We start from the raw sequence: 24,434 nt of genomic DNA on the forward strand, positions 1-24,434 counted from the left end.
TATCCCTTTGAAGTAGGTTTGTTAAAGCCATTTATTCTAGTGGTGCAAGTCAGCCCAAGTTGCTGGTTCAAATTTGAGCCCAAATTATCAGTTTTGGCACAGTAAAACTTGACGTGAGACTTGAGGATTAAAGAGGGGAATCAGGATCAAGTTTGTCCCAGCTAATTCGGAGATCGGATCAAAATTGGCCAGAATCTGTTTAAAAGAGGATGCAATCTGCTGTAAGTATTGGAAGGGATCGACGGAGCTGATTCAGTCAGAATCGGGATTAGATTTGATTCCAACTCTTGAATCCATTAGTGAGACCAAGATTTTAAAAAACAAAACCGGGATCTAGATTGGTGCTGGCCGATTCTGATCCGATTGGAACTGCTGGAATCGGCTAGGAGTCAATCAGAATCAGATGAAACCTGCCCTAACCCTAGATTTTGGAAAGGGGATCGGCCGAACTGGATCCACCGGACTGGGGATTCATATCCAAAGAAGCTGATTCTACTGTTCTAATTCCGATTATTGAATCCATGGGTTTGACTTTAATTCTAATACTTGAACCCAAGGGAAAGAGAGAGTTACTTGGGTGCGCTGCCCTTGCACCTAGACATAGAGGCGAGTGAAATGACTGTTACACCCCTAAGAAATTCTGCCTTATCATGGGGCACGGCGATCATTTTGTGCATCTCTAGGTATGGATGCAGGGGCAGCGCATCGCACACACCCAGGTTGCGTTCTTTCTCCCAACAATAAAATCCTCAATTTTTTAAAGTGGGGAATTAGAGAGAGACATCACTTCAAGCTTGTTTACTCAACCATGACTGGTTTTCCTTCCGGTTCAACTTCCATAGCTATACTAAGCTTAGAAATCATTTACTTGTCCACACCAAAACACATGTAGTGAAGGAATGACATATTAAATTCTGTTATCTGTGATGCCACATTATCGCATTGTGCTCATAAAATAGGTGATTTAATAAGCTTAATCATACCAATAGTGTGATATCATCACTATTAATTAACAAACCAAGATCAATGTTTAGCAAACAAAAATGGCCCAAATTCGGAAACCTTCTTCAATTGGACTCTCTACCACACACAAGGACTTAGCACATGAAGCCCAACACCAAGTGCAAGATGTATGGGCCTTCTTCCTAATCGGTAAGCCCATGAACTTAAGTCTTGGGTGCATTTTCAATGAACAATTCTCTTAGCTCATAGTGAAAAGAGAACACCTGAAGGATCTAACCCTCTGATGCGGCTGGAGAGGTATTTCGGGTTTTTAACAATAGGGTGCGGGAGTTAATGATGATATTCACTATTCTCTGAGTCCAATCATTGCATCAACGTAACATATGTGAAGAGAAACTAAATCAAGTATGATCTCGAACAGAGTTAATTGGAGGGAAAGGATCCATTTAGTTGGGATAAGATTGAGTTACTGTTGTTGTTGTTGTTCTCTGTCGTTGTTGTTATATAGATTGAATATCTAGCAAATCTATTTGGGCTTCTTTACTCTTTGAGGTTTTGATAGGTGTAACTTTAGAAGAACAAAAAAAGATGACTAGAATTGATTACAAAAATGGGTAGAAGGAAAATCTCCTTTTCGATAATGTAGATTTTCTTTTCCACACATGAAGATATATGATCATCAGCGATTGGTATGTGTTCTTGAAATGCAATCTAGGTCGATTTTGTATACTTGGTATACGGTCTTTTTTTTTTTTTTTGAAAAAACTTCATAATTGAAACCATGGTCTGTGCCTCTGCGGAGAACATATGAATCTCTGCATATGTTTGTGAGCTAACTCTTTTTACTTAGCTTTTTAATATTTTCTTCGTTTGTTTTAACATGGAACATGAGCCATCATAGTTCTAGTGCACAGCATCAAATTAGAGTAACGGTCACTTGTAAAACCGATATGGTAATTGAAATAGATCGGCTGTATCGGACAAAATTACCCTTGAATCTCCTTTAAAAAATAGATTTTCTGATCATTTTACCCCTTGTTTGTACTATGTCACCGATTCGGTATCGACTACATACAAAACCAGTATCAAGCGATACTATAATGTTACTTAGAACCATGTGAGCCATTGGTCGTCCCTCATATGAACCCCATCAATATTTGCAGATGTAGCAAAATCATATCACATGGACAAGTGATCCACGTTTTTGTTTGGTAAGACTGATGCCCGTTTCTCAATTCTTTTTCTTTTTTTTGTTTTTTTGTGGGCAAAAGAAAACAGTATTTGGGCCCGTGTGGGGGCATGTGAAATGATCGCCACCTCTCTAGGATTTTTTGCCTTTCCATGTGGGTGCAGCGGTCATTTCATGTGCCCCTGTATCTGGGCATAGGGACAGCACACCGCACTCGCTTAGGTAGCATTTTTTCTCCATTCTTTTTTTACAAGCGTTCTCTAGGAGAGCGTGGCCACTGTGCGCACACAAGGGGGGAATGATAAGACGCATGGAAGCATCATGGAGGCAGGATTTCTACTTATCATAGGTAGGCCTATAAACGGATCGGATTCGGCTCGGATACGGATCGAATGTAATCGGATTCGGATATTTCCTGGTCGAATACGGATACCTCTAAACGGATTCGAATGGATTCAGATGCGGATCGAATTCAGATTTTCGACCATCCGTTTACACCTCTGCCTTGTGTAACCCGAACCTTCCTCCCCCTAGTGGATACAATAGTTTTAGATCATGATTCTCTTCTCCTCATATTCTAGAACCTGTTGAATCTTCAAACACCCTCAAGATCGTTATTCACTTAATTTTTTAAAATTAAGTATTTGGATTCAGATTTTTATCGGAGTATTCGGATTTTTTTCCGGATATCTCTATCGAATACGGATGTCCCTAAATGGATACAGATGCAGATCGAATTCGGATTTTTAGTTATCCATTTACAGCCCTAATCATAGGGGCCACGCAGTTATTTCACCCTCACTGTGTCGGGGCTTGGACGGTTCCCACAGAAAACTTCTTCCCCTTTCTTTTAGGAACGCGTTCTCATACTAGAAACTTAGCCCTGCACTTGAGCAAGACCAATGAGAACATACATAGAAGCATCAACAGGAACGGCATTTCCACCTTCCAAGACAGGTCATTTCGCCCGCCCCCTACGATAAGTCGCGCACCCTACCAGCAAAATGTCACACTTTCTCACGTAGTAGGGCAGTAACTAGGTTGTTCTTTCTAGGAAACTTACGTGGGCTTGGAAAATGGAAATTTGCAGGTAACAAGTTCTCTCTAGGAAGTTTCTTATACATCTCCAAAATTCAAAAGTGAACTCCTAGAAACAGAAGAAAATAGTGAGATGCTTCCTCTAACTTACTTCTAGTCTCCAGGAAGGTTCAACTTTTCTTGAAATTTCTTCTTCTTAAACCCTTTATGCTTCTTTTTATTTGAAGTTGTGATCAGTAGTACTGCATTCCTCCCCTCCAAAACACAAGAGAGCTTCTGGGTTTACTGTTTTTGTTCTGAAAAAAAAATAAAATGCAGAGCACCACCTCCTCCACCACCAGCACAGCCACCACCAAAGATGACAATAAGTTAAATATTGTTGTCGACATCAGTTGCATCTGTTTCTTAACAGTGAATGCCGTGCTTGTACTACTCCGAGCTCATGCACAAGGCCACCTCTCCTCTGTAATTGGTGGAGTTATCTTCATGTATCTTTTATCAGTTTCCATCATCTGCTGCTCATTGGCGCTTAGTTTCATGCCCATTAAAGAGGAATCAACAAGGAAAGATTTCCTGATAATAATGGTTTTGGTACTCTCTTCTGCACTTGTTTTTGGTGCCACAATTCATATATCTTCAGTTATTGGTACCATTGCCACTACTATTGTCTTGTCCATAATGACTGCATTCTGCGGCTCTGCCTTCTTCCTTATTATATGCCGTGGTTATATCTGTTACAAAGACAGCAATAAGTCATCTCCAAGTTCAGACAAAGCTGCTGATGATCACAAGATCATCACGGCTTCGGTTGTGCCCAATTCTCCATTAGAAAATGTCTGATTGTATTTATTTTTGGGTTATTTGGTCCGGTTATGGTTCGGTTTACATTTTGACAATATGAAATCAAAATCAGAATTGTTTTGCATTCGGTCTAGTTTTAACGGTTTCTATCCAACTTTTATTATCCGGTATATATACGGTTTGTAGTACTGGTTCACATTCGGTTTTACCTTTTTGGATAATAATTTTTATCATTGGTTATCATTGGTGATGTGATCACTTTATATATGATATTAAGCATTTTGCTTTATGGGTGAAATTAATTATATTGTTTCATGAGCCCACAATTGAAATGTGCCGAAACAGTTTCATACATAGAAGAGCAACGATGTCATTTCATGTGATGAGAGAGAAAGACACAGAGGTGCTAGTGTACCCTGTCGAGGTGGCTAAGAAAACTTTTTCCCAAATTGTACACCCTATTTAAAACATCAAACCTATCCATACATATATATATATATATTACTTTTTAATAGAGTCCACTCAAAACAGCAGAAAAATTCACCATGAGGCAATTTTAGTTTCAACTGTCCCACTATTGAAGATGCTAAAGAATCACTCAAGTTTGATGGTTAAATTCTGATAAATTAGACAGATCAGATTGTTGGAATTTCTCACAGATCAATGTGTCCATCTGCACTCTATAGGTTTATACAAAAAGATCTGCTCAATTGCATTCAACCTTCTTTGCTATCACCAGGCATAAGAAATTTCTCCACTTTCTTGTATCAGGATAAAAGAGTGATGAGGCTACAGTATGGTAGGGCATTAGAGTAAGCATAGTTCTTGTTTGCCAGCAAAATGCAATTATACTGAAAATGGCAGAAATATCAGTTTCATGTAATCAACATAGAACTCAAGAATGGAATAACATTTTGGTAGTTCTCACTGATCACTCAACAATTAGTTTTGAATTTAAACTGTCATGAAAAAATATACAGTATACTTGTACAATTTGGCCTATATTGAAGATAAGCCAGAACCTAATGCTTTAGCTGTGACTCAACACTTACTAAATACAATGCTCTTTTCCAACAAATGAAAGATTCTCACTGGTATCTCTAAAGCAAGGAGATGAGGACCAAAATTACCGGGTAATGTTACAATGATCTACAGAATTGATTTGAGTGTAAAAATATTCGAAGGCAAATAAATCGTGCTACGGGAGCCTCCAATGATCACAGCTACTCATTGTCATCTATAGTTACAACAGTTGGCCCGGCCTCTGGACAACTTATCCCATAAACAGATCATCTGTATGGGCGACTGGTAATGCGCAGTGTAGTAGTTCCGCAAACACCCATACTGACAAAATTTCCAGTTATGGGAATACTGGACGGTTCTGGTGCTGTTGAATTGCCCAACCCACAATCCCATGCTGACATCCTCCATCTTGAACAACTGCCAAAGTTAAATTTCTCGAGTCATTGGACAGATCAATAATAATTACAACAGTAACAGAAAAGATCAAATCTATAAAAAGCAACAACGATAGAAAGGGTAGGCGAAATTTTCACGATAACGAACCCTTAAGCTTTGATTGGCATGTTGAGAGACAATAAATCTTGCAATATCACTTGAAATAATGTATCCAGGTCCATTGGCATAAGGAGGATATAAATCTTCTGGCCACTCCTGTAAAGATTAGTGAGTCAGGGAAGGACATCATGAAAATTCCCCCAGGGCCTCTTTATTTGTATGAAAATTCCTTCCTAATTAACTCAATTTTTTTTTTTCTTTCTTGGTCAGGAAATCAAATTTTCTTGAAAATCTCCCCCAGGTTCTCTTATTTGTATGAAAATCCCTTCCTAATTAACTCAAAAAAAAAAAATGTCAGGAAAATCGAATTTCATTTTTTTTCTTTTTTCTAATTGAATATCAAGAACAGAAGCAATTTTGTCGAGTTCTTGAATACTGGAACAATATAAACCAATTCTGGAGACCAACTGGCAAAGTGTTATTACTAATAATCGAATTATATCATGTATCAGATGTCTCATATTTCATTAAGAAAAAGTTTACCCCCACCCTGAGTTGGACATATCGGATGTTCATTCTATATGTCCAACTCAAGAAATCTTTTCACCCAAAATTGACAAAATCCTGAACAATAATGTAACAACAATTTTTTTTTTTCCTGAAAAAAGAGAATAATACAGGTGATGAATAGCACAAGCCACATCAGATTGTTAGAATAATATAACCAAAGTAGGATATCCCTCGAGTGGACTCATGAACAAATGGGTCCTGACGAACCCAATCCCCTTTAAGCATCATTGATTAGGGATGGTGGCTTTTGGGAAAGGGGGAAATGGATAAGCTTTCAGTAAATCTTTGCAGAAACCCAAAGATATTTAAATGCAAAACATTAACATACCTTGAAAGTAACTCCCCATTTACCCTTTCTAAGAGGCCTATGAAAAAGGTTCAGATTGCCCATATATAGGGACTTCTTGGGAGAGATGGCCTTAATTTCATTTAATACAGCGTCCACCCTAATAAAGGTATCATCGTCACATTTCATGATGTATGCAGCAGTCAAGTTCTTAACCTGGAGGAAAGTTGGATTTAGGGAAACAAGAAAAACTTAAAATGGGGCCCAAATAAACTCAATGTTCATTGAATAACCATCATCAAATTCAATTTTGAGAGAGGTGTCTGAAAGTATTAAATACATAAGAACTTTAACTCACCCCATACTCACAGATGGCGATAGTTTTAAGAACGACAAGTTCGTACCGATCCATAAATGGCAAAATCACAATATCACCAAAGTAAGATGCTTCCTTCTTCAGCAATGCATTCACCTCCTTCCTTGGATGCTACAAGTTAATGAGTAGGAACACAAGTAAATTTATTAAGTATTTATTAATAACAGAACAAGAAGCATGCGAGAGTATATATCCATAGGTAGAGATAAGATTTCCACTTACGGTCAAACAGTAGAGAATAGACCGGTGAAATGGGGTTTCATTGAAGGCAGTATATGCACACGTTTATGTCTTCCACACTATCTAGAAATTATCATGGTTCTCTAAATGACTTTTCCTCAACTGTTTTTGAGAAGGCAAAAGCAAGTTGAAAGTAAAAGAACTACAAAACCTCAGAAAACTACTTGCCCCCAAAAGAAATTAACATGGTACAATGCCTCAATAAGGAAGAGAAGTCCCCCAGTATCGCTGGTCTGTTACAATGCTAACCAAGTGATGTATAACCCACGTTGAGGCAAAGGATGCCATGAGTACAATCTTGATTATTAATGGCTTTTATGTTTTGGTGATCACATTCTATTTGTGTGTGAAAAAGCTATCTAGCTCTTCACTAGAGCTTTAATGAGTATACAGGTTTCAAGCATTGAGAAATGTGTCCTTGAGCCCAAGCATCAAACTGGAAGATACCAAGCTGCTCAAGAGATTTTGTCATGGATTGGTGGAGCTCAGACTGGAAGATCAAGTCATGCCATCTATGAGGATTCAAGCAACCCAAGCAAAGATAAACAAGTAACCCTCCATAATATCTCATAACCTTGAGAGTGGATAGTTCCCAACCTTGGAATCATGGAGAGCACCTCAGTTTTTATAGGTACCTCCATTATAACAGGACCAACTGGTGCACGGGTATGTCTCCTTCTAATATCTGAGGCAAACCCAACTGCCAGAGATCTCTCAGGAATTAACCATCAAAATCATGTTTCAAGGGATCTCCAGGTAAAATCAATTCAGAAAATGGTAGATACACTTCAAAATTGAACCAGCTAGTTTATAGATGAGATCAATGTCTATAACTCTTCTTTCAAAGAGTATTAGAAATGTATCGAATCTTTTTTCTTTTCTTTTTTCTTTTTCCTTTAAGGGATGGGGAGAGGTTGAGAGAGAATTCAATGAAAAAAGGAAGAAGACATCAGAGACAAGAATATTCAAATTCACACATCTATTCAATAGATGGTTATGGACCACAGGAAAATTGACCTGATGGAAGGGTTCGCTCAGTTAGAAGAGTACAAAAGTTTGACAGAAAATCTGGTCCTAATTCATCCATATATAGATGAACGGCAACTACATCTGAATCTTGAACTACTTCCATTGATTTGCTCTGAAGAAAACAGGTTTCTGAAACCTCAGAGTGCTTTGGTGATCTGTGTCATGGAGGGATTTGTATTGTCTAGTGAAGGATGTAAATGTGAAAAACTTATATCATGAAGATGGACTCAAATAAAGACTGACTCAATTTTGTTGCCTTTGCCTTCTAACCCCAAGCCCTGCCCCTAGTAACGATTTGGCAGAACAACCACAATACCTTTAGAGCCAAAGATCACCTGAACACACTGAGGATGCTTGTCATTTTTTAATGCTATCACCCCCCCCCCGAAACCAAGGCGCGGTTACATTTTTCTTCATTTACCGCAGAGACACACTAAAAACTAATGAGCTACTTAAAATTGAGGGACTCATAAGACCATGCTGACATCCCCTTTCAAAAGCAATCTAGTAATAGGAATTGCTTCCTCTCTAGCTTTACCAATAGATAATCCACAATGAAACAGTCAAGAAACAAAAGTAACAGTGTTAAAGAGGACTCCTATGCTGCTACCCACCAGACAGATGTCATGAATGGGCTAGCACCAGTCAATTCCTATATAGGAAGAATATCATGATTAAAAACCAGATATCTAATCCATTGACTTAATTTCAATTTTCAATTAATATTTTTCTTAGCACAAACAATCACGAATATCTCAGAAAGATTAAAAATAGAAAAGCTTACCAATGCTACAAAGAAACGAGCCACTATGTTTGAGGACTTGATTTCAGATGATTGCATCCAGGTTTTTCTAACTGCCATGCGCTCTGCAAAGTGATTCGAAGCAGAAAGAATCCCAATAAAAAGTTGTAGGTGACTTTCGGGCAAAGGATGGGCCTTCCACTTCTCTGACATTTCCAAGAATTGCTGGAGGGAGAAACTTGGATGAGATTTAGGAAGAGAAGTTGCATACACTGAATGCACATCCACATCACCTTTAATTGCTAATCCTGTTGCATCTTCAAGAGTAAATCCCTGAAGAAACAGAATGCCTGATCATCAGAAGAGCAATTTCAAGTCCATTTCAGCAGAATAAGAGAAGCTTCTGAAGAACATAACCAACAACTTCGAAAACAATGGAACAAAAGTTCAGAGAATTGATGGTTATTTGAAAAACTGATGACACAGAACAGATAGGAAAGGACAGGTGAAAGTTAAAACGTGTGTTCTTGGTAAAACAACAATAGGAAGACATCAACCTTAGTTGCACCACATACATTAAGCACATCCATGAGTATCAGGACCCAGCATCTGATGGTTCTAGGTGAATATGCACTAGATATGTTGCTATTAGTCGTTGGTGTTTGAGATTTTTCTTGACCATTCCCCATAATAATTTGGCCATCATAGAGAATGAGAAAGACCAGAAGGTTCAGTACTTGATTTGTCAGCCTTGCCCTAGGGCATCTCCTGGACAGTACATGATCGATGAAAACATCTCACAAACACCAAGGTGACACTGACTGGACAACTGGAAGAAAAAAAAAAAGTTGATTCCCATCTTCTGATCCAAATATTAGTGGTATATTTCATATAAAGCACTTCTGGATAACACAATAACATAACATACCATTCGATAAGGGAATGAAGATACATGGTGGCCACCAACATTGATCTGAAATCCTCCCACGCCAGCTCGGATAGTCAGGATAAAAATGCTACCCTCCGCAAAAGGAAAAGACCAGGTAACTTCCGGCCTTTGTCTACGTCCTATGAATCGCTTGAACCAAGAACTTGTCTTGGACTCTTTTGTATCTGCAATATCATTCCGCATCCATCTCTCACATCTCCCAAATCCATCAACTGTCCAACAGTAAGTTCCAGAAATATGGGTGAAAGTGTGAAACTCAAACAAAATATAGCAGCTTCGAGATGGAAGCTCTATATCTGATAAAGGAGCAAAATTTCACTGCCTTTCAAATTTCATATGCCTGGTGCAGTTATCGGGATATGGATTAGTCAGAACCAATCAACCAGAGTGGAAGGTGGTGCACCAAATAAAAGCATCATGAACTAGACAAAACAGCAACCAAATAGAATTGCAGTAGAACCTTGGAGCCTAAACTGAATCAAAAGTCAACACCACCTTGCGGCAATCTCCCAGTCCAGATGATCAAGTAGGCAGCTCAAAGATCCAGATGAGCTCCAAATGAAAGAATTCATTTATCTCTTGCTAAAGGATTCAGCTTAAAAATATTCATTAAAACAAATCAAGTTTCCGGTGATATGTATCCATCCGTTGGCTTGAGAGACCATGTCCCCCAACATTTTTGCATGGCATGCTTGTTTTGCATTATCTATATATCTAATAGCCAAGAAAAATACGTAAAAATATTTACTTTATTATAAATATTTTTAATTAAAGCTATATAGAAAAGTAAACCTGGGATAACATGGAAAATGACGGAACCACAAATGTCTAGGAATATTTGCTAAGTATGGAATTATGGGTCCAAATGGCATTTGTTTGATTAGGGAGCAACAGGAGTAGCCTGGTGAAAGAAATTGAAGGATTTTGAATCAAAATGGGCCAAAGCCAGACAAGGCTGGCCTGATTTGGTTCAAGGTTGAGAGTGAATTTGGATTGAGTTGCACCCACTATGTTTGACCTAAATCTTAGGGAACTCAGCCACAGCTATATTATCTATACTTTACAGCTTTCTAGTATTTCCAATGTTCAAAAAAGCTCACCAGCTACACCATTCACCAGACATAATCCCTAAACACTATTATATTTTCTTTCAACTTCATCAAAATGTTGTTTTTCAAGTATTATTCAATAACATGTCCAGGTACAACTAAACCACATTTGACATGGATCCCACATTCCCATGTCAATTTCTGGAACCATCTGGAACTATATGAGGATTTGCTTAAAGTGCAAGGTTATGTATTGCATCATCTCAGAGATCTGACCATTAATTCCTAAATTTAAACCCAAAAAAGAAAAGTCAATAAATTGAAACTTTTAAGATTAAATGTCTTTTTTAAAATCAAGTACTATTTTTCAAATAGTGTTTGAACATCTGGTGGATTTCATGGAGGTCTAACAAATCCTTAAAGCGTCTCTTATCTGATTAGAGAAGCCAATGTCCTCACTTCAGAGTTAAAAGATCAACTAAGGAAATGACAGGTGAATTAGCCATACTGATAATTGTCTATCTATTCTAGTGCAATCTTGCACGGATTCTCCACTAGCCTATTAGGGGCTTTGGCTTGTTGTAGTCTTCGCTTTTTTTTCTTTTTTCTTTTTTTGGATAGGTAGGGTCCCAAGGAGAGTTGAACTCGACCTCTTAATTGTGAGGTGTTGGTCCTGACTCCTACCAACTGAGTTTGGGGTTCGTTGTAGTCTTTCTTGTTTGTCCTATTGATGCAATTTCTTTATTAGTCATGGAAAACAAAAAATTTCCAACTCATGTTGAACTGTTCTGCACTACCCGAATGAATCTATTATATTTACTTTAAAAAGAAAAAGAAAAGATGACATGATATCTAATTTCTGACTTTTATGAATAACAGATTTTTCTTCAAATAAAGAATAGACCTGCAAGCAGGAGGATATAATCAAAACAACCAAATGCAGGGAGAAATAGCAATAACATGACATTTGACGCAGTATATAGCATCCCAAAGCATGGACCAATTAATCTCTACAATGCTGGAAAGGGACCTGAGTAAATGAAATCCCACACAGCCCCTGCTTTAGCACATTCATTGACCAAGGTGTCGCTGATCATGATCCCCAATAGAATGAAATTTTGCCGGATAGAGAGTGATCTAAACCACTCAATAAGTTGTATCTTCAGGGACCATTCTAGCCAGAAGATAGCCATCAAATCACCTCTCACCTAATGCATATAAGAATTTTCTGACACAAACTCTAAAGATTAGAGTATGAGAAGGAAAGCAAGGCCATGAAAAGGAATACAATATAATAGGGTTTTTATTTGGAGAACTATAGAGAAACAGTGGGAATGCAATGTAATAAAATTTTGATTTAGCGAACAATATAGAAACTGGAGATCTGAATGGACATGTTGAGAGAGATCGTAGAGGCTATGTAGCATGGAGGCTATGGAGTTGGAGAGAGGAATGAGGAGGGGGCCTCAATTCTTGACTATGCGGTCGCTTATGATTTATCCATTGTGAACACTTTTTTTTTTTTTAAAAAGAGACAGGAGCATTTAGTTACCTACAAAAGTGGGCTATCATATCAGCCAAATAGATTTCTTCCTAATAAGAAGGTCCGATAACTGTTTTGAGGATTATAAGGTTATACCTAGGGAGAACCTAACCACTCAACATAGATTGGTGGTCTTGGATATGAGCCTCATTACACAAAATTGTAAGATAGGGGGAACATATTTGCCTTAAGATAAGGTAGTGGAGCTTAAAAGGAGATACCTTGAATTTATTTACTGATAAAGTGGTCAAAGAAGGAAAACAGGACTTCGAGGGCGATACTAATATGGTGTGGAACGAAATGAAGGCTTGTATTAAGAAGGTTGCGAAAGAGATACTAGGGGAATCAAAAGGTAAACGTCATGCCCCTAGGGAGACCTGGTGGTGGGATGATTAGGTCCCACCAGCTATTAAGACTAAGAAAGCTAGTTTTAAGACATGGTAAAACGCTAAAGAGGTCCGAGGATCTAAAAAGGTATAAATTTGCCAAAAATTAAGCTAAGAAGACTGTGGGGGAAGCAAGGGCGAGGAAATAGAATGATCCATATAACAACCTGAGCACAAAGGAAAGGAAAAAAAACTAGGGAAAATTACACTGCCACCCCTGAGGTTTTTATTAAATACAGTGCGACCCCCTGTGTTTTCAAAATATACACCCAGCACATTTAAGTGGACGGTGTTAAATATAAAATTTGAATGGCAATTTGCCCTTCAATTAAAATAACCCTATCCCAATTTTTTATTTTTCTAACATAAAAAAGTGGGACCCAGCGCAATTTCTTTCTCTTCTTTCTTCTTCTTCTTCAACCACTGCTCCACCACCTCCACCGCCTCAACCTCTGTTGCTTTAATTGGGAACCAATCAACCCAGTCTCAAGGGCATCAACTCTAGCCCCAACCTCTGTTGCTTTCTTCCTTATTGACGCAGCAAACATGTCATGAAGCTCACCCTCTGCAACTAAGAATTATGGGAAATTGAGACGAGCAGAAGGTCCCCTCAAATAAAAAACAGCCGTATCATAAGCACGAGCAGCAGCCATGGAAGTAGAGTAAGAACCAAGCCATACCTTGATCTCTTGTTTGGTTCTCTGATTTCAGCTACCCACTTCCCCCACTTTCACATCCTTATACCTCTGTAAGGCTTCTCTCTCTGTGACCCTTTACTCGAAGTTGCAGTACACGCAGACTCTGAAGTCGTAAAACATCCACCTTCCATATCCAAAACTCTGTTCTTCCTTCTTATCAATCTCACCCAAAAACACCAGAAGAACAGAAGAAAACTTTCTTCTCAATCAAAACCCAGAAAGAAGAAGCAAAGATATTACATGGGTAGCCTTTACTTGAGGAAAATTTGAGGGTCCATGTATCAATACTAATATACATACGGAGGGGAATAACAAGGAAGAAAGGAAGAAAACTGAAGGAGAAGAAGTCACTTATCGATTCATCGAAATCCAATCAATCAACCCATGGAAAAATTGGAGGTTTATGGGTAGAAAATAAAATATATATAAAGAGAAAGAGAGAGAATTGGGAAAGATAAAAAAAATGGAGAGATACAGATAAGTAGTGAGGGAAGCATGCATTCCTTGAGCCTTGAATTGGGTCGGCTACCACGTTGTCTCCTGTTTAAAGAAAATCCAAACGTCGCCGACACATCTCTCTTCTCCTCTTGAGGTGCTGTCGATTTCTGCCATAGCCGAGGGGTCTACCTTCGTGATCTCAAGCCGGAAAATCTCCTCCTCGATGAGAACGGCAACCTCAAGATTTCCGATTTTGGCCTGAGCGCACTCTGCGAGTCTTGCCGGAATGACGGGCTCCTCCACACAACATGTGGAACGCCGGCGTCGAATTTGAGTACCAAGGGAAGGGGGTGTGAAGTTTGGGCTGCCCTATGGGCAAAATGGTAAACTCACACCCCATTAAAGGTATATTTGTCATTTTAAGGCATCAATGGCCAACACGTCAGCAACTAACGGGAATGCTCTAACGGAGTAGGGTTGAGTGTAACAAGTACCTTAAACTCAGGGGGTCGCACTGTATTTAGTACAAACCTCAGGGGGTAGCATTATAATTTTCCCAAAAAACTATATATAAGATAGCTAAAGTAAGAGAAAGGAAGAGTAGAGATTTCGACCATGTTAGATGTATTAAAAGTGAAGATGGTTGTAACGATCTAGCCCCTCTCTTGGCATGATATTGTCCGCTTTAGCCCAATGGGTCTCACGGCTTTAAAACGTGTCATACCAAGTAGAGGAGGCTACTCTTTATCAATAGCTTAGAATCTCCCTCCCTAGCCGATGTGGGACTAAGTTTGCACCCCCTCACCGATCTCCCAAACCCCCTGGTACTAAACCATCTCTTAGTGGGGACACCTCGCCGATCTCCCAGGCGGGCCGGTACTATGTTATTTTCTTGGGGCGTTACATTCCCCCCCCCTTACGCGGGGGGGAACGTCCCTGTTGTGGTCCTATCACCGGCGTCAGGAGTTTGCTCTGATACCACTATGAACGACCCAACCCCTCTCTTGGCATGAAATTATCCGCTTAACGCCCCAAGAAAACGGCATAGTACTGGTCCGCCAGGAAGATCGTTAAGGTGTCCCCACCAAGAGACAACTTAGTACCAGGGGGACTGGGAGATCAGTGAGGGGGTACAAACTTAGTCCTACATTGGCTAAGGAGAGAGATCCTGAACTATTGATAAAGAGTAGCCTCCTCTACTTGGTATGATGCATTTTAAACCTGTGAGGTCCATTGGGTCAAAGTGGACAATATTATGGCAAGAAAGGGGTTGGGTTGTTACAATGGTATCAAAGCAAACTCCTAACACCAGTAGTGGGGCCACAATAGGAACGTTGTGCCTGTGAGGGGAAGAATGTGACCCCCAGGAAGACGGCATAGTACCGGCCCTCCTGGGAGGTCGTTGAGGGGTCCCCACCAAGAGACGGATTAGTACCAGGGGATTTGGGAGATCAGTGAGGGTGTGCAAACTTAGTTCTACATCGACTAGGGAGGGAGATCTTGAGCTATTGATAAAGAGTAGCCTCCTCTACTTGATATGAGTCATATGACGTATTTTAAAGCCATGAGGCCCATGGGCCAAAGCGGACAATTTCATGCTAAGAGAGGGGTTGGGTCGTTACAATGGTAAAGTACTAATAGGGTTGAGGACATTGAGGAGAGATGGAAAGGGTATTTCTATAGACAACTAATGAGGACCCTTCAAGTACTAGTGCCCCATAAGGTTGGATTACTCAACTAGACACCCAATATTGTAGATATATGCAAAATTAGGGTGTCTGAAGTAAACGAAGCTTTAAGAAAGATGAAAGTAGGCAAGGCAACAGGCCCAGATGGAGTTCCAATAAAAGTGTGGAAGAGCTTAGGAACCTGTGGTTTATCTTGACTAACCAAGTTGTTTAACAAGATTAAGGGCACAAAGAAAACGTTAAATGACTAGAGGAGAAACATTGTGGCCCTTATTTACAAAAATAAAGGTGACATTCAGAGATGCAAAAACTATAGATGCATAAAACTAATTAGTCATACGATGAAGTTATGGGAGAGGGTTATTGAAACCCACCTGAGAAAGGAAACTACTATTTCGGAGAACCAATTTAGAATTATGCCAGGGATATCCATGATGGAAGTTATTTTCTTACTTAGGAGACTCATGGAAAGATACAGAGAGGAAACGAAGGATATACATATGGTCTTTATTGGCCTAGAAAAAGCTTACGACAAAATCCTTAGAGAGTTAATCTGGAATATACTAGAGAAGAGAAGGGTATCATGTAAATATGTGGGCATAACTAAAGATATGTATGATAGTGTAGTGACTAGCACAAGAACTGTGGGGCTCAAGGCAGTGATACCCCCTCCCTGCCCCCATCAAGAAATAGAACTGACTATAATCCTAAGGTAAAGGGTCGAGAAACTCAACGCCACTATTCCAGAACAACTTGGAGCCGGGCCTTCTTTCCTCATTATTATGTTTCCAATTACAAGTGGGCTTCATCACAGATCAGCCTTAAGCCCTTACTTGTTTGTGCTTATCATGGATGATTTGACCAGAGGCATACAAGATGAGGTTCCTTGGTGTATGCTTTTTGCTGATGGTATTGTGTTGGTGGATGAAACAAAAGCAAGGATTAACGCCAAGTTGAAACTATTGGGATCAACCTTAGAATCAAAAGGTCTTAAGATAAATAGAACAAAGACGGAGTACATATGGTGTGGAACTCTATCCACACAAGGATGGTTGACGAAATGGTGAATATTGATGAGAGGGAGATTCCTCAAAGTGGGTATTTTAGATATCTGGGCTCTATCATAAATAAAGAAGGTGGCATATAGGATGATGTTGCCCAAAGAATTAAAATATGATGGATGATGTGGAGAGGTACGTCCGGAGTGTTGTGCTATCAGCGTATTCCTTTAAAGGTTAAATGAGAAATTTTATAGGATTGCCATACAACCGGATATGATGTACGGCGCAGAATGTTGAACAGCTAAGAAGCATCATATAGATAAACTAAGTGTAGCAGAGATAAGGATGTTGAGATGGATGTGTAGCAAAACTAGGAGGGATAAAGTAAGGAATGACCATATTAGAGCTGAGTTGGGAGTAGCTCCGATACATAATATGCTCCGATAAAGTTGTTTGAGGTGGCATGGTCATGTTCAACAGAGGCCTTGGGATGCTCCAGTTGAGAGGAGATATTTGATTCAAATTGAAGGAACTAAAAGAGCCAGGCGCAAGCCTAAATTAACCTTAAGTGAAATGATGAGGAAAGACATGCATAGCTTAGGCCTTGATCTTATATGACTTCAAATAGAGCTGATAGGAGAGCAAGGATACATGTAGCCAACCCCATTTAGTTGGGATAAGGCTATATTATAGAAATTGGAGAAAACTACTCAAATAAAGAGAGAAATCAACTAGATTTAAAATAGGTAATTCATAGGGTTTAATCCACGGCAAGGTTCAAAAATTTTGAATTCTCTTGAGATACAGGTGGTGCTGCTGGGTGGTGGATGAGTTAGTAAAAAAAAGGTAGTTTTATGGTTAAGAAACCAATCAGTCGAATGACATGAGCAAACCCATCCTCTACAGCACAAATTGACATGGTTGAATAGAACTGATGCAGTTCCACTAGATATTAATCACATACGGAAGCCTATGCACAAGCTTGGGAGGCCCATAAGGTGTTGGTGGCAGTCTAATTGGCTAAAATTAACCTTTGGGTAGTTATATTATAAGTTGGGCATTTTATTTTTTTGGGTTTCATTGTAAAGGGTCTAATTTATGACCCCGTGAAGTGGGGATAAAGTACACGGGATTAAAAGTTAAGTGTTTGAATTAGCTTAGAATAATTAATATCTAGATAGAGTTCTGTTTTAAGTTTATTTACTTTATTGAGTGCGTGAGCATGATTAAGAGTCCTTTTATGAGTCAATTTAAGAATTTTAGAAGGTCTTTATATATGTAGTACACTCCCCATTATATATTCTTCCTCCTAAGAAGATCAATCTCATATCTTTTCCCTCCCCTTCCATAGATCTGATTTATTTCCTTAACAATGCAGTTGCGTCTTTCATCTCAAATCTCATCATAGATTTGACCAATGGGCCTGCTTGCATCTGAGATCCATAATCTGGATTTTAATATTACACTAATCGGTATCAGAGCCAAACCTGGTTGTTATGGATCCTACCCTCTTGCTTGCTATCTTCCATCAACTTCAACTAGTGCAAGAGAACTTACAAACAGTTTAAGAGAATATCGAAGAAACTTGGCGATAATGTAAAGAATTTAAGAACCTATAGTTGATTACATCTGATTATATGGGATCTTCATTCGACAAAGTCGTTGAACAATAGGTAGAACAAGACGACGAACCACCGACAATGGAAGATGTAGTTACTCCAGTTATCTTTGAAGAATCACCCATGGAGGAGCATAAACTAGCTGATCTTTTGATCGAACTAGTCGAATTTGTACTTTCACATTATCGTTGGTTTTGTGCCGTTGGATCATGGTCTAATTGTTGACTTCACTAGATCAAGGAGGGTGGATGTTGATCGTGCGTTGGAGTTCATCCCACTCTACAAAACTTGAGGACGACTTTTTTTTAACCGAGAGAGAATTGATGCAGTTGCACTAGACATTAGTCCCACATGGAGGCCTATGCGGAAGCTTGGGAGGCACATAAGGTGTTGGTGGCAATCCAATAGGCTGAAATTGACCTTTGGGTAGTTATATTATAGGTTGGGACTTTTACTTTTTTGTGTTCATTGTAAAGCCTATAAAGCAAGAAAAAGTTAGTACACAGGATTAAGTAGTTAAGTGTTTCAGTTAAATTATAATACTTAATAGCTAGATAGAGTTCTGTTTTGAGTTTATTTACTTTATTGAGTATGTTGAATTTGATTAGGAGCCCTTTTATGAGTCAATTTAAGTAACAGGATTGGTATCCCATACCTAGTTTCTTCTCTTCTCTTCTCCCAAGAAGATTGATCTCATCTCTTACCTCTTCACTTCCATCAATCAGATTTCTTCCCTTAAAAATGCAGTTCTTCCTTTATCTCAAATTTGATCACAGAATTGATCATTGGACCTGCTTGCATCTGAGATCCATAATCTAATTTTCAGATTGCATCAAGAACACTCTCAATTGGCTAAACATAATTCCATATATTAATACATGCTTTAGGGTTGACTACATCTCTATATATAATTTCCCCAAGATTCAACTCCCAATCATTCTAGACCCAAACTCCTACTACAACTTCAAAAGATTTACAAGTAACAGAAAAAATAAAGAAGACAACCCAAACTAACATCCCATGCATTAGTTACTTTGGCCCATACCAAACATATTTCAACTATGAATTTCGATTTACTAAAATTGTCTGTATGGACTATGTTTGTGATCTTTCAATAGTGGTATCTTTTCATCCCTCCTCCCCCAACCCCCAACCCCCTCTTTCACTATGAACGTTACAAAAAAGTCAAATAATTGAAACTGCAAGATTCCATAACAGTTCAACCCAATAAACCTGTCCAGAGTTTAAACCCACTAATAACTTGATGAGTACATCACTCAAGGATTTATGCAGCCACATGTCACTTCATTATGGCTAGATGACCAGCTTTATGTGTAGTTTTTTTGTATTATTTTGATGTATTTTTATTTGGGGCCAGAACTGTTACGTACTAATGCTGTAAGGGAGTATTTGCGGGAGAACTAGTTATTAGGGAGTAATTATTGCTGGAAAAGAAGTTCTAGGGAGTTTCCTTCTTTTTTTTCATTTTGGGTTTAAGAAAAGACTGTATTTGGAGATGGAAGCAAGGAAGAAATGAATGAAAGCATGAGTGACTCTATGCAATTCTTGGAGTGAATCCAAGATGGTGTGAAGCCAAGATGATCTTCTTTGTTGTCTATCTTTTCCTTCTTCTTCTTCTTCTTCCATCTACTCCTCTCTTTCAAACTCTATATCTACAGCAAACCATCCCTGTTTGATCACCCCAAATCCATTGTCGTCTATTCCATCATATTTCTCCCAACCTTCATTTTCACTGCCTAAGAGCATTCTATTTGTTCTTTCAACTACAACAGCCCGTAAACCCCCAAAAATCATACTTGTGGCTAGAATAGGACTGGATTGTGGTTTGAAGAGGATTCTCACACCTGTCCTACATCATAACTAAACTCTACAGATTAACAAACAAATGAAAGTGGCTGTAAACATGACTGGACACAAAATCAGGCCCTTTTCTTTGGTTCATCATCACCACTAGCTCAGACAACTCAATGTCAAGGATAGCCATATGCCATGAACGGAATTAAAAGAATATAAACCCATAATCCAGTGCAATTCTTAAAGGCAGTTACCTGATTATTAATATTTCTTAGACTGTACACTGTCTCTTATGTATGTGTAGTAATCCAGGCATGTGTTATTTTACTGTTCTTTCTTAATTTCAATAGGATACTTATATCTGAGTGTGGCTTAGTTCTTCTTTAGAAACTACTCGATACTCAATGCATGTTTCCAAATGTTGTGCCCTTTAACTCATAAAAAGCACAAAATGAAATAGCATTTAACTTCAATCTACTAATCAAAACCACAAGCAAGTTCCCCTTCATCCTCTACTTTGGTTGCACCCAAGAAGAATGATTGCACAGACACCATTGACCATATTCAAGACCCAATCCTAACAGGACCCTTGTGCACAAGGCATTGACAATGCTCCACATGGGCATTGGCATAACAAGGAGATAATGGCCTACAAAAATGGCATCATGATCCTTTTAGATTATTTTTTATATCTCTAGTCATGGGCCTTGGTGCAACGGCAAGGTTGCACCATTGTGACCAAGTGGTCACGGGTTCAAGTCTGGAAACAGCCTCTCTGCAAAAGCAGGGGTAAGACTGCATACATTATGACCCTCCCCAGACCCCGCAGTGGTGGGAGCCTCGTGCACTGGGAACCCCTTTTTAGTCATGGAGCAAATAATCTACTCCCCTATCCTCATCCGGTAATATTTTGGAAATCCTAAGCCTGAACAAAAGGTCCTGAGATTTACTTCACATACTACCTCCAAATATCCCAATCCAAGGATATTTATTTCCTTCATAGTATACCGCTTAATAACATATAATTTGAAATTTTCTTCTAGAAACTCACACACACATTCTTGATGACTTCACTGGTAGCATTACTTAGCCAACAATTTCCGTTAGAGAAAAGATAAACTGAAAGTAGCAGAATAAGAACTTACCCAACATATCATCATTGTTGCCTAATGATAAACCATTACACCTTTGAGGCACACCCCAATGCATCCTATAGCATGTATTGTGTTCAATGACTGGCCAAAGGCTCCAGTCTCCTTTCAACCGTGGATTCAAATGCAGAATTTTTGGTGGATCCTCCCCATCCACTGCCTTGAGCCCTTGCAATTCAACCACAAACTGTGAAACCCATACCATAGAATTCCTACGTCTCAATCTAGCAAGCTGAGGTATAATCTCCTGATGAGCAGCATGGGGTGTCCCCACCACTGTTATAGAAGAGCCTGCTGCAAGACCACAAGGAAGAAACATAACATTGTCCCCCCTCTCAAGTTCTTCTCCACTCACAGATATAGATGAAGGACATAACTCTGGTTTCCCCTCAGGTACAGAACCTGGATTAACTTCTTTGGTATCCATTTTTCCTACTTCTGCCCACGCTTTCTGTCCTAGAGTCCATGCCTCGTCAGCCATTCTCTCCAGCAGAGACTGATCCATTGTCTTATTCCTTTGCCTCCAAACAGCACCTATTATCCGACTATAGTTCAGCTGACGTGGCTTGACAGATGGAGCTTTGCCGGTCTCGTTTCGAAATGGTTCCTTATGAGGCATTAGTGGTGCATTCAGGTACTCGTTATCTTCCAATTTTCTATTAGAAGTATCCTTGTAAAAAGAACTAAAGAAGGGTTTGCTGATATCCCCATCTTCCTCACCCACTGCTGATCCATCCAGACCGACAAAACTGTCATCCCCACTGAACACAGAAGCAATCTCTAACAACTGAGGGAACTTGAAGGCTATAAAAAACAAGTACAATGCCGCTATAGCCAGCAAAAAATAAGGCAATTTTAACCTCCTCCCAAAGGCAGAATCGCTTTTGGCTCTCCTCATCCTCAGAAACCCTTCAGAAAACTGCAACCATTCACAGGATATCCAGAAACCCCACTAATAAACCTTCAAAACTGGCATTTCGCAACTCATAAACTGAAAATGAACAAAATCCCACGAGCAAAGAAACCCGCCAATACATTCCCAAAGAAAATATGGACAATCAAACCAAACTCCCCCACCAATCAACCAATGTAACTCCGGGATTCAGTGGAAAACACAACGATCATTTTGCCAATAGAATCAATTCAAAATTCTTATAGATCCAATGGGAATCTGTCCTGCTTCTCCAATCAACGAGCACTGCTACACAGCAATATTGGCATCAAAAACCATTGTTTCAAACTAATCTAGCAGTACCAACGAAACCGAAGAGGAGGATAACAATCTCATTCACAACTCAGTGGTTCATCAACGCAATACAAACTTAACAGCACTTCGCAGATACAGCAGATCCTAAACCAAACAAACATCAATGAAACCATGAGAGAGAAACCTAATTATAATGGAGAACCGAAAACAACAATCGTAGAAGAAATTCGAACCCAACTCACACATGGCTCGTTCAACTTCCTCAACCAACGCAGAAACAGTTGCAAGCCCATTACGCAAATCGGTTTCCCACCACTCTAAACAACCTGTTTTTTAGATAGAATCTGGAAAAATGAAGCAGAAACTCAGTCGAAAGGAACCCTAGTGAACAAAGCACAGAAGAAAGGAAGTACAGAAATGCGAAATGAGGACAAAACTTTCAAATTTCAGAGGCAATCAATCAAATAACACTTGCATTTGCTTCGAAGCCCAAAAAGAAGAAGGATCAAGTAGAACTGCGAAGGAATTTCTCTTTCTTCTTCTTCTTCTTGCTAAAGTTTGCCATGAAAATCCAACTCCGTATCGCTCAGAGACTCTCCAATTCGACAAACAGAAGAAGAGGGAAATGTTTTGTCTTTTTTTTATTGTTTTTCATTCAATATCTCATATTTTTCTTCTCCTGTTTTTACTTCCCTTCTAAGTTTTACGTATACGTGGCTACGTGCCGGCCATTATAACAACAGTGACACACGATCGTTGATTTGAATAAATATTTTTTGGGAAGCAGTTTTCTATACGGAAGTGTGGTCCACGCCAGTACTCCCATGTGTCTATCTCTCTCCTCCTTAAAAAAAGGGATAGAGATATCTTTTCACATGGAGAGGAGAGAGATAGACTCATGGGAGTGCTAGCGTAGGCCACACTCCCAAACAGAAAACTTTTTCCCATTTTTTTACCAAAAAAAATTGAGTTGTTGGTCTGTTTGGCTTTATCTACAAGTCTACATGGGTCATCTATACAAATCCAAACCAACATTCCAACTAGGGCTGCAACATGGAATCATTATCTTCTACGGTTTCCTGACCGGTGCGGTTCTCTAGTGCCTCTCACAAGAGGGGAATGGGACCCACCTAGAGCACCTGATCGAACACTCTGCTCGAGTGGTGTCCACCCTCCTCTTATGAGAGGTACTAGGGAACCGCACCGGTCAGAAAACCGCATACGATAAAAATTCAACAAGATGTCTACATTTGGGTTTTGTTAGCAACACTAACGATCATGTTTGAACTCCTCCACACATGGAATCCTAAGCATGAGAAACCCCATAAAAGAATATGGGAGAATGTTCTCTCTGTCACAGCGCAACTACGCTCAGGCACATGGGTAGCCTGTGCAGGGGGCAAGGTGGTTATTGTGGCCACCCCCATGTGTCTGGGCCCAGCCTGTGCTGCAACATAGAGAATAGTGCCCCAAAAAACATGTATTAAAGCTTGAGATTTACTATTCACATATGATAGATAGAATTTTATAGGATTCCACGTATGGAATCCCCCCTTTTGGGGTTTATGACAAAGAAATGTGTTTAGGAATCTCCCCCCCCCCCCCCCCCTCTCCCCCCTTTGGGGTTTTTGAAAAAGAAAAAAATATTTAACCCACAACCAAATGTCTAATCCACAATCACTTTTCAACACATCCATTTGTAAAAAAAGTTTTCACCCATCTGTCAAAAATCTGTCAAAAAAATCTTCGGATCTACTATGAGAAGGGTCAGACACTCTAACCAAGGTCTGTCCACTTGTCCTGTTGGTTGCTAAGGTGCCTTCATCATTAATTTTTGGTCTCACTCAGTTGCTGTTTTGTGTCCATTCAATACATCTCTCAGTTTAGTAAATAATTCTATTTTATTTGGGATTCAATTTGCACATATGATCATGATCAATGTTTTGTTCTTGATCTTTCAAATTGGAACGTTGCGGGTTGATCTCCTCTTCATTACTACTACTATATGCAAGAGAGGTTTTTTCCAAATTTTGAATCTAAAACCAACAAATTACAATAGCGTGACTTAACTATTGCGGCAAGGCTCACCCACTATTATTATTTTGCTTGTAGTAGATCACAATTTTAAGAATATTTGG

General features: G+C 39.3%; 1 protein-coding gene across 2 annotated transcripts; it reads right to left on the reverse strand.

Moving 5' to 3' along the window:
- Window positions 1-4,796: 4,796 nt before the first annotated feature.
- On the reverse strand, window positions 4,797-22,811 carry LOC122651453 (hydroxyproline O-galactosyltransferase GALT2-like). Of its 2 annotated transcripts, XM_043844843.1 has the most exons (8): window positions 21,084-22,811; window positions 9,681-9,913; window positions 8,795-9,085; window positions 6,724-6,852; window positions 6,408-6,581; window positions 5,558-5,665; window positions 5,198-5,431; window positions 4,797-5,167 (listed from the first exon to the last, which is right to left on the reverse strand). In XM_043844843.1, the coding sequence occupies exons 1-7, from the start codon at window positions 21,985-21,987 to the stop codon at window positions 5,225-5,227; spliced, it is 2,046 nt and encodes a 681-aa protein (XP_043700778.1). In that variant the 5' UTR covers window positions 21,988-22,811; the 3' UTR covers window positions 4,797-5,167; window positions 5,198-5,224. The 2 variants fall into 2 exon arrangements, with proteins under 2 accessions (XP_043700778.1, XP_043700777.1); XM_043844842.1 differs by having other exon boundaries at window positions 4,797-5,431; window positions 21,084-22,810.
- Between the last annotated feature and the right edge of the window lie 1,623 nt (window positions 22,812-24,434).

The sequence above is a fragment of the Telopea speciosissima genome, chromosome 2, assembly GCF_018873765.1.
Source record: "Telopea speciosissima isolate NSW1024214 ecotype Mountain lineage chromosome 2, Tspe_v1, whole genome shotgun sequence".
Taxonomy (NCBI): domain Eukaryota; kingdom Viridiplantae; phylum Streptophyta; class Magnoliopsida; order Proteales; family Proteaceae; genus Telopea; species Telopea speciosissima.

What these genes read in the sequence shown, in the direction of transcription:
- LOC122651453 (XM_043844843.1), bottom strand. Translation starts at nt 21,987, where the DNA reads ATGAGGAGAGCCAAAAGCGATTCTGCCTTTGGGAGGAGGTTAAAATTG. An exon ending in CTTCATTCCCTTATCGAATG is followed by an intron (nt 9,086 to 9,680) that starts GTATGTTATGTT and finishes CTGTTTCTTCAG; the next exon opens with GGATTTACTCTTGAAGATGC. An exon ending in TCGCCATCTGTGAGTATGGG is followed by an intron (nt 6,582 to 6,723) that starts GTGAGTTAAAGT and finishes ACTTTCCTCCAG; the next exon opens with GTTAAGAACTTGACTGCTGC.